General features: G+C 36.4%; 2 protein-coding genes across 2 annotated transcripts in view; one reads left to right on the forward strand and one right to left on the reverse strand.

Annotated features, from left to right (window-relative positions):
* Stpg2 (sperm tail PG-rich repeat containing 2) overlaps window positions 1–9,015 on the forward strand; it is a 105,636-nt gene extending 96,621 nt beyond the window's left edge. Inside the window, exons 9-11 of the mRNA XM_051165723.1 lie at window positions 582–745; window positions 7,712–7,804; window positions 8,950–9,015. Coding sequence (XP_051021680.1) covers window positions 582–745; window positions 7,712–7,804; window positions 8,950–9,015 — 323 coding nt within the window. The remainder of the gene's footprint in view (window positions 1–581; window positions 746–7,711; window positions 7,805–8,949) is intronic.
* On the reverse strand, window positions 933–5,060 carry LOC127206115 (40S ribosomal protein S27-like). Its single transcript, XM_051165407.1, has 2 exons — window positions 5,026–5,060; window positions 933–1,257 (listed from the first exon to the last, which is right to left on the reverse strand). Exons 1-2 carry the CDS (start codon window positions 5,058–5,060, stop codon window positions 933–935), a joined length of 360 nt encoding a protein of 119 aa, XP_051021364.1.
* Window positions 9,016–11,079: the final 2,064 nt, after the last annotated feature.

Here is an 11,079-nt window from a genome sequence, read left to right on the forward strand (position 1 = left end):
AGAGGGAATAATTTACATTGGTAGCTTTGCTTCGATGTCTTATAAGTTCAGAATATTGCCACTATGAAAAAAATGTAGCTACTAGAGTACTCAGTATGTTCAGGCTCAGCACATTTGAGATTTCTTTTGTCAGTGATATCCTGGAGTGGTCACTATAGCTCAGTATGGTATGTGGCTTACAAATGGTGTCACACTGCCAGCTTTCTTTCACACTGGCAACCACTGTTATGATCAAGTTTTGGAAGAGACCCATCTTTCATTAAAATGTCTCACATATATTCTTGACATTAATGTCTACACCATTCCTGTCCCCCAGGCATCTGTTCTGAACCTGTGTTTCCTAAGTTTTCTAATATAAGTAGAATCATTACTAATTTGTTTTCTTTGCATGTTTCTGACATCCATTCATATTTACACATTAACTTTGTAAGCCTTTGATAAGTTTTAAAACATATCCATAACATTATATTTTAGGCAGAAGTATATGTACCTCCTTCTAAAAAATTTTACTTAATGTTATTGAGTGCAGAAAGTTCTTTATATGTGCTTACTCTTATAAATAATGTTCTTTATAATTTTAGGTCCTGGCTTTTATGATATCTCAAACAACATTATAATTGCCAAGTTTAAAAAGACCTGCTTAAAGAAATCAAAGAAACCTGTATTTGGTTCTACTGTCCCTCGACGTTTGCTCACAGCACAGAAAAAGGTTTCCAGTGGTCCTGGGCCTTGTGATTATCAGATGGTATGTTAATAGCAAGACCTTATTATTTTTATATAATATATTTATAGACAACACTAAGCTGTTAGAACCTTCTAAAATTTTATGCATTAATAGAATTGCTAGGAAAGCATGGTAAACTATTCTTTTTTTTTATATCCAAAATGTGTGTGTTGGGGGTAGTTCCCCCTCATTTTGAATCAGGCACTTTTCAGTGTTGCTTCCTCCTGAAGAAGCATCCTTCTGTCACCCTTGCTTTTCCACCTGTAGGCTGACAGAGAACCGTGGAGCAGCCAACACATAAGGCTACCATTTGTGCATGGCTAAAGCCCGTGGTGACTTTATAGTATCCTGGGCATCTCACATCCAGAAAGTAGGAACTGGGGCTCTGCACCAGGCACTTTTTCTTGTGTTTCCTTTCCTCCTCTTCTGGAGAGGGATGAAGGAGATTCTTTTCCAGAGGTGTTAAGAGAATGAAAGGTGAAGTGGTGGACTGTGGCAGAAATGGTTTCCTAAGCTGGCTGTCATTACAGTCTCTAAGGACATTTAAAAATCTTAATGCTCTGGTCACAGCTCAAAGTAATTAAGCTGGAATCAGATTGTTCAAGTATTTAATATGTGTAATATTATTGAGATGAAGCCACAGCACTAATAGGGAGAAAAACTAGAGTATAATATGCTTAAGGACTTAAAGGTAGGAGGATTTATATATGTGTTTAATTTAATGCTATGAAATAATGATACAGGAGAATTATTTATTTATTTTTATTTTTTAATTTTTTAAATTAATTTATGCTTGTTACATCTCAATGGTTATCCCATCCCTTGTATCCTCCCATTCTTCCCTCCCTCCCTTCTTCCCCTTACTCCCCTCCCTTATGACTGTTCCTGAGGGGAACTTCCTCCCCCTGTATATGCTCATAGGGTATCAAGTCTCTTCTTGGCAACCTGCTATCCTTCCTCTGAGTGCCACCAGGTCTCCCCCTCCAGGGGACATGGTCAAGTATGAGGCACCAGGGTTCGTGTGAAAGTCATATCCCCACTCTCCACTCAATTGTGGAGATTATTCTGACCATTGGCTAGATCTGGGTAGGGGTTTGAAGTTTACCGCCTGTATTGTCCTTGGCTGGTGCCTTAGTTTGAGCGGGACCCCTGGGCCCAAATCTGCCTATCATAATGTTCTTCTTGTAGGTTTGTTTCTAGGACCCTCTGGATCCTTCTACTTTGCTATTTGCCCATGCTTCTCTCATCTAGAGTCCCAATAGGATGTCCTCCCCTCTGTCCCAGTTGATACAGGAGAATTTTTGGATTTTATTATACATATAATATATTAATTAGACATTAAGAATTTTCAGCTTTCTATTTTTTAAGCTTATATTTTTAGGTTTGTTTCTGAAGCAAATGCCCCCAAAATTTGTTTTCTATGTAAATATTTTGTTGCTTTGCACATTTTTTCAGGGCTCCCTTTTCAATATGATTTTATAGCAAACAACTTTTGAAGATATTATACTTTTGCTTCAAGCAGGGGTCATGTTAAGTGCCCTTTACAAGACTCATGCTTTTCGTCCATAAAAGCCATTGGTCCCACATGTCTGGTGTCTATTGTGCCCTGTGAACAAGGAGGACTGGCACAGGTTGGCTGACGCAGGCTGTGTTATGATGAGTCCTTGTCTGTGCCTCAGGAGATGTGCATCTTCTGTCAGCACCCGAAATGGCAACACTTGATAACTTGCAACAGAATGTAACAGGAGACTCTGACATCCACATTTAATTAATTAATAGGCACTTTTATTTTATTGTTTTTCTTCTCATTGCCCCTGCATGCCCCTGCAGTGTATTTGACAGTCTTCACAATAGCTATCTGCTTTTTGTCAACTTATTTTGCATTAAATTCACCATTTTATTGAAGAGTTGCTGAATGAACAGTTTTAACATGAGTATCTGTGCTCCAGAGGGTTTTAGTCTTTTGATTGCTAGATTTTTTTTTAGATTTCTCAACTTCATTTCAAACTTTTTATCACATATCTTTTTATGCATTTCTTCTTTATTATTCAGTTTGATATAACATATTATAATTGTGATTATAAAAATAGTACATTAAGTATACCTTAGTTATTTTAAGGGACTTGTCATGAATTTTAGTAGCTTTTAGAACATTTTGTTATGCACTGTGTAAAACGTACCGTTAGTTAATTATTTTTAGTTATGTGTTTTTTTCCCATAGGACTCACAGTGGCATTCTTTGATCATGGCCATCCATTAAAAAGAATTAGTCCTACCATTTTTGCAACAATCCCAACTTAAAACATTTTCACTCTATTTTGATTCATTGTCACACATTCCAAATTTATATCTTTTAAGTTCTTTGGATAGTATTGCTTTGCCTCACCTCTATTTACCGATATGCCATTACCACCTGATTCACTTCTTTCTGCATTTTCATGCTACTGTCTGGGATTTCTTCTGCCTTCCTGAATATTAGGACCTGTGTTTCTTCTTGTCTCTGGCTGCTGCTGCTGTTGAGTTATTGTATGTCGGTTTTCTGAAAAGGTTTCTAGTGTATAAAGTTTGAATGGTATTTTGGGGTGCCAATTGTTAGGTGGCTAGTTATTTTCAGCACCTTGACCTTGCCATTGTGTGGCTTCCAGTGAGAAGTGGCTTGTTCTGCACGTGGCTTTTCCTAGGAAGTGAGTGGATGTTTATGCGTTTCTCATTTGTGTTTTTGGTATGAGTAAATGTTGCTTTTAGCTTGCTCTGTGCTGTCAATTTGAAATAATTCTTGTCGGTTGCTTCTTCATGTATTTCTCATGCCATATCCTTTCCCGCTTCTGGGATCCTAACACGTAAGTATGTTGGACTGTTTGCCATCCTCTGAGCATGTTGCACCTCCCTCTCACCCTCTTCATGCTTGGATGTAAAAATTTCCTGTTAGGAGTACTTTATTTTTTAAAGTGTTTTTCAAAATACAGCTTTGAATTATTTTTAAAAACATTTTTTTTGTGAAAAACTTTTATTTATATTCTATACTCTATCATGGCTTCCTTTTCCTTCTTCCTCTGAGCTCCTTCCCACCCACTGAGCTCTAGCCCTTTCCTATTTTCTCTTTTTATGAAGCAAGAAAACAAGAAAATAACAACAAAAATGCCCAAACAAAACAGAATATAAAAAAGCAAAGAAACACACACACACACACACACACACACACACACACACACACACACACACACAATTTCACATATTCTTTTTTCAGCTCTAGAATTCTTCCTCTTATTACCATATGTTGACTGCACAAACTAATAGGCTTCATTATGACATTCTCATGCATACATATTATGCATCTGACTCTTTGTGTATTTCCCTTTGACCATCTCCTGTCCCCTCTTCCTTGTTCCTGATGGTCTCCTTATGCTGCTCCATATAGTCCTCCTCTAATTTCATATCTTTTTTAAAAATAAAGTTTAGATTGTAGAGATGAGAGAAAGCACGTGGCATTTGTTTTCACGGGCCTAGCATACGCAGCTTAAAAAGGTGGTCTACAATACCTTCCAATGAGCTCACTCTCAAATTGATAGTATCTTTTTATTATCATTGTTACACACACACACACACACACACACACACACCCCACACACACACATTTAAGCACAACCTCCTGACACTAGTTTTGTCACTTATGCATATATGGCCTTAGGACTGCCCCCTTTGTATTGGAGAACAAATAAGGGCCTCATCCCCGGAAGAGGCCAGTTCTCCCTCTCCCAGCAGCCATTGGCCATCTATAGTTCGTTGTCTAGGGGTGGAGCCCTGTGACAGTTTCTCTCCATATTAGGTTGTCTATTGATTCTGGTATTGTTCCTGTTCTGTTTATGTGGCTATTTCTAGGACAGACTTTCTCTACGCCAATTTCCTGATACTCTCGCTCCTACAGTCTTGCTGTGCCCTCTTCCACAATGGTTGCTGGACCATAGCTTCTTGAGCTGTGACGTAGCTGCATCCATTGGCACTAGGTCCCTGAAATCCACTGATATTTGCCTGTGTCCAGTTGTGCTTTTCTGTGGTGGTCTCTATTTGCTGTGAAGGGAAGCTTCTTCAATCACATGTGATAGTTACCCTGCTCTGTGGGTGTAAGGATGCAGAGAGGAAATATGGCCTAGCAAAGTGTCAATAGGTGATTATTCTCCAGTGAGTTGACTAGTCCTGGAAGTATTGCTAGGTTTTAATTTTAGGCATGACTTCATAGCTGTTGAGTGCGTCTACATCCAACTAGACAGCTGTTGAACACTACCAATGTGCATGCCACTTACTGCATCCTGCCATAACGGTCAATGTTGTAGTTCATAGATATTGTGTCTGGGTAAGGCTATTGATTGCTTCCCCAGCCCCATGGCAGCTTGCATAGTATTTTCTGGAACCATGGAAATTAGACTGAAGGGAGGAGGCTTCCAGGTATCCACCTTGAAGCCAAGTATTGTATCCTAAGTGAGCAGTGTCTTTAGCAGTAGAAGCTTACATTTCAACCTCTGAGAAGCAACTACGAGCAACATGAGTGCTCTGTGCTGCTCAGGGAGCCTTTTGCACCGTATTGTTCAAATGCTAAAAAAGTGTTTCTCTTGCCTGGTAGTGGTGTTTTTGTTAGTCTGTGGTTCCTACAGGGAGCATACATCCCACATTCTTCTGCTAATGTTTACCTTGGATGATTCTGTAACTTAAGCACCGGGCTGTAGTAAATACTGTTGTGGTAGTCCTTCTGTTGGCACGCTGTCTGTGATTGTTTTGGGTGTTTACCTAGGAGTATATAGCTACTGGTGGGTCATATGGAAATTGCTTCTAGTCACTTGAAAGTGAAATTCTAGTGAGTTTTATAGTGGCCATGTTAGTTTATACTCCCAACAATGGTTTTTAAGGGTTCCTGATTTTTTGTTTACATCCTCACCAGCAATTATTGTAGTTTTCTTTCTTTTAAAAAAGTTTTACTTTATTTAAATTTCTCTTTCACTTTTTCTGCTCTCCTTTGGCCAGAAGGCATTTAATTCTCTGGAGCTAGAGTTAGTAGCAGCTGTGATCTATTGGAAATCAGTGCTGGGGACCAAACTTGGGTCTTCTGCAAGAGCAGTTATGTGATCGTAACCACTGGCCTATCTCTCCAGGCGCTCATTTGGTCATTTTGATAATTGCTATATTTGACTCGGGTGACAGAATACCAGGATGGTTTTGCTTTTTATATTCTTGGTACTGAAGATGTTGAACATGTTTCATGAATTTATCAATCATTTAGACGTCATCGTTAATTTTTCCCATGTAGTGAATGATTTGAGGAACACTCCTGGTGGCCTTTCTCTAAGGTCCTAGAGGAGTTTGGTAGTGCCTTTGTCTTCTCTGCAATTTTTTTTTAAGTTGGGAAACTTTTTATTGCCTCAATTTCACTGAGTGTATGTATTTGTTGGAAATAGATGCTTCTGGATTTCCCCGTCTTTTTGGAGAAATATTTCAAGTTTTTTCTTGTTTGCTCTAATGTTGAGGTCAAGTCTGTCACATATAGTTATATTTTTTGACACAACTGGGTTTATTTCTAGAACTAACCTCAGCATTTTGATTAAAGGAGCAGATGGTTTTTACCAAAAGAACGTATAAGTGATTTAGCTTTTAAGTAAATTATTGTTAACCTTAAGATGAATAAAGAAATAGATATATCAGACCATTACCCCCTAAGTGTCAAGTTCTGGAATAGTAAATACAAATATGAACTTATGAAATGAAAACAATGAGGTCAATAAAGATGAGAATATAAACCTTTATCCCTTTTGTATAAACATAATGTTGCAAGCATTTATACAGTTTAAATGAATAAGATGAATAAATTAGATTAAATTGAAATAGTACTTCACAGGGAATAATTAATTGTAAATTAAAATTGTAGATTACCTACTTTTTCTAGCCTATTAATTTGCATCTTCATTGCATGTGTAGGATTATCATATTCAAAAGTTATTGATAATTTTGCTTAGAATACATATTAGTTCAGAACTGCAGGTAATTAAGTTAAAGTTTTAGCTATGATGTTTCATGTATTAATAATAAAGTGTTAACAAATAATGCTATATCATTGAACACATAAATTATAATTGTATATTATTAAGATTACAATGTACTGGGTCAGACATTGAAAAGTAATTTAGTCTACAAAGTGAGTCCAGGACGGCCAAGGCTACACAGAAAAACCCTGTCTCAGAAGAAAAGGTATTTGATATCTAAACATGATATTTTAGTATAGCTAAAATTTATGCTAATTTATTTGGTTTCTTTAATTGTTTTAAATTATAGTATAATTACATAGTACACCCTCTATTTACTCCTTCCAAACTCTCTCATATGTCCCTATTCTCTATCGTTCAAATTCATGGCCTCATTTTTTAATTTGTTGTTACCTGCATGTATGTATATGTGAATATACATATATTCCTAAATATGTAAGTACAGCTTACTCAGTGTATTTAGTGTTACTTGTATGTGTTTTTTCAGGCCTGATCATTTGCTATTGGATAACTGCTTGATGTGCTCTTTCCTGGAAACTACTATTTTCAGGCTCTCGGCACTCTTTACGTGCTTGTAGTTCTTAGCATATGGTTGAGCCTCAGGATGGTTCCCCTGGGCACACTAGTGTATCTATTGTTGTTGCCCTTGTTCAGCTCGTGTTTAGGTAGCAAATGTTGGTGAGACGTTATAGTGCAGCTTCTGAAATCATTAGGAGAAACAATCTTATATCAAACTCCCTTTATATATTTAAATAATGTGTGAAGATCCATTAAATTTAACTAGAGCTTTATAATCAAGTGTTTCCATTGTATGGATTAAATAAACCTTTATCCCTTTTGTATAAACAGAATTTTATAAGCTTCATTTCAGCTTATTGTTTCTAGTGTTACTTACATTGGTAAAATAAGTTACATACTCATTTATGTCTTTGTTACAATGTGCTTTTTTGGAATTCAGGTTTGTGCATTTTCTGAAGAATTACCTAACTTGACCAACAGAAGTGCTCCTTTCTTGTCAAGAACAGAAAGAACTATAGGAGTACCAGAAATGGTAAGAAGACTCCTATAATCAAGTTTACTTGTAGCTTAAAACTGGAGCAGGCTGTGCAGTGGAGGAATTATACTAGGGTCTTAGATAAAGACGTTAATCAGCTTAATACTTGCACATGTAGCAAAAGTGCATACTGTTATCAGAGACCATGGCATATGGAATGTATAGAGTCATACATGAAAGCTGAACTTAGTATTGAATTTGAAATAGAAAGTTTACTTTATATTAGATTTAGTTTACTTATAATGCATTTCCTTATATAATTTAATTAATTTTGAAATGTAAAACTCACAAATGATTCTTTAGTACCATTAGCCTGTATTTTAAGCTGTGTTGATTTCAATTTTTCCAATAATTACCGATTTTATAAATAGCTCATACTGGGTAAATGGAAGAAGTAATGTGAATAAAACTTAGAAATGAAGTTGACTGTTTTGTTCAGATTGAATTTATTAAGTTTTCAAAATAAAATAGTTACAAAATTAGATCAACTGATAACATTGCTATGACCTGAATGTTTGTGTGTGCCTGATTCAGATGCTGACATCTGAGTCCCCAAAATGATAGCATTAGATACGATTTGCTGGGAAATAATTAAGTCACAAGGGCAAGAGCTCTTCTAGGTATTAAAACCAAGAGAAGCTGCCATTGGTGGGAGATACCTAGTAAAAATTTTAGGGCCACTAATGTATATGATTATATTGTATGTGAAGAGCTATACTTTGACTTTTTCTTTTCTAATTTTTAATCCCTTTGATCTCCTTTAGTTGTCTTATTGCTGTAGCTAGGACTTCAAGTACTATATTCAAGAGATATTGAAAGAGTGGGCAGCCTTGTCTTGTCCATGATTTTAGTAAAATTGCTTTAAGATTCTCTTAATTTAACTTGATGTTGCCTATTGGCTTGCTGTAAATTGCCTGTATTGTGTTTAGGTAAGCACCTTGTATCCCTGATCTCTCCAAGATATTTATCATGAAGGAGTGTTGAAATTGTCAAAGGCTTTTCAGCATCTAATGAGATATAATATATATATGAGATATAATATATATGAGATATAATATATGAGATATAATATATATTTCAATTTGTATATGGTGGATTACATTGATGTATTTTTGCATGTTGAACCCTACCTGCATTACTAGGATGAAGTCTACTTTGTCATGGTGGATGATGTATTTGATGTGCTTTTGGATTCAGTATTTTATTGAATATTTTGCATCAGTGTTCATGAATGAAATTGGTCTGAAATTCTTTGTTGAGTGTTTGTATGGCTTGAGTATCAGTGTGACTGTGGCCTCATAGAATGAGTTTGGGAATGTTCCTTCTGTTTCTATTTTGTAAACTAGTTTGAGGAGTATGGGTATTATGTCTTCCCTGAATGGTTGGTACAATTCTGTGCTAAAACTACCTGGCCCTGGGCTTTTGTGGTTGGGAGCCTTTTAATGATTGCTTTTTATTTCTTTAGGAGATATAGGACTATTTAAATTGTTTACCTGATCCTGATTTATGTTTGGTAAGCAGTATCTGTTGTGTGTTTGGGACTGTAAGACATCTGCTTAGGCCCATATGACTTTTAGAGACTCCATTGAGATTTCATATGCCATTCTGATATGTCTGCCTTTATATATTACTTGGCCTTTTTTGCTTGTGATTTTAATATTCTTTCTTTGGTCTGTACATTAATGCTTTGATTACTATATGGTGGGAGCAATTTCTATTTTGTTTCAATCTATTTGGTGTTCTATAAGCTTCTTGTATGTTTATCAGCATCTCTTTAGGTTAGGTAAATATTCTTTTATGATTTTGTTGAAAATATTTTCTGGGCCTGTGAGCTGGTAATCTTTTTCAATTATTATTCTTAGGTTTGATCTTTTCATAGTGTCCCATATTTCCTGGATATTTGTGTCATAAACGTTTTAGATTTAAGATTTTCTTTGACCAATGTATTGATTTTTTTCAATTGTTTATCTACACCTGAAATCCTCTCTTCCATCTCTTGTATTCTGTTGGTGATGCTTGTGTCTATAGTTTCTGTTCTCTTATCAAGTCTTTTCATCTCCAGGATTCTCTCAGTTTTTGTTTTCTTTATTGCTTCTACTTCCATTTTTGGCTCTTGTTTCATTGTATTATCATGTATTTCTTTAAAGGATTTTCATTTCCTCCTTATAGGGCTCTGTCATCTTCATAAGATTGGATTTAAGGTCATTTTCTTGTACTTAAGCTGTGTTAGGTTATCTAGGCTTGCTGTAGTAGCATAGCTGGATTCCATATTGTCCTGGATCTTGTTTATTGTGCTCTAGTGCTTGCCTTTAGCCATCTGGTTTACTCTGTGGCCACAGGCAGAAGTGTAGGCAGAGTTATAGGCAGAGTACAGCTCACTTCTTCTGGGCTTCTCTGGGGCTTCAGTAGGCAGGCCATTGGGGGAGGGATCTCACCTGATTGTTCCTGGTGCTAGCAAGCCTCCAAGAATGCAGGCAAAACTCTAGGCTGGAAAATGGTGTGTGCAGGGAAAAGAGCATAGCTCACCAGTCCAGATCATCTTTAAAATATATTACTAATGACAAATTGGCAAAATAGGATCATTAATCAGCATTCAAAACATAGGTAATCACCCCAAGCAGAGTGCTGTTGAAATAAAACCCTGCTAAGTCAGAGAAGGTGGAGTTAATTTACAGTCTTTTCAGTGGCAATGTAACCAGTTCATGAACAGGAAGAACTACATTAAGGAAGAAACAGGAAAGATAATAATTGCTATACTTGTGAATTTGTAAGAAACCATAGGAATTGGTGAAGGATATTCTGAAATGAATTTTTTTCAGGACATTAATTGGCAATCTGAGATAGAATCAAGATTAACATGTGGTTGCATGGAATTTTGTTTTGTAATTATAGATTCAAAACATGGTCTCACCACTAGATGAAAAGTGACAGGAAGTTAGTGGTTGCTGAGAAGGAGATTGAGTTATCTCTGAGGGACAAACTCCCACAAAAGTTGTCTGGTCCCAAGTGGTTACCTCTATACACAAGTATATACCATGTAAGCTAACAAAACTTAGAAGGCTGTATACACACACACACACACACACACACACACACACACACACACACTCACACACACACATGTACATATTTATACATATGACTAGACAAAGAAGAGAAGAGGACATGACTTTGGGAGTGGAAGGAGTTGGAGAGGGGTGACAAAGAATAGAAGTGATATAGACACAGTGTTCATGTATGGAATTCCCCCCAAAAATACTATTGAAGAAGCC

The sequence above is a fragment of the Acomys russatus genome, chromosome 23, assembly GCF_903995435.1.
Source record: "Acomys russatus chromosome 23, mAcoRus1.1, whole genome shotgun sequence".
In the NCBI taxonomy this organism is placed as follows: Eukaryota; Metazoa; Chordata; class Mammalia; order Rodentia; family Muridae; genus Acomys; species Acomys russatus.

Coding starts and splice junctions, on each gene's coding strand:
- LOC127206115 (XM_051165407.1), bottom strand. CDS start 5,060: ATGAACTACAACATTGACCGTTATGGCAGGATGCA. Junction 1,258..5,025: donor GACCGTTATGGCAGGATGCA/GTAAGTGGCATG, acceptor AAATGTCCTTAG/AGACTGTAATGACAGCCAGC.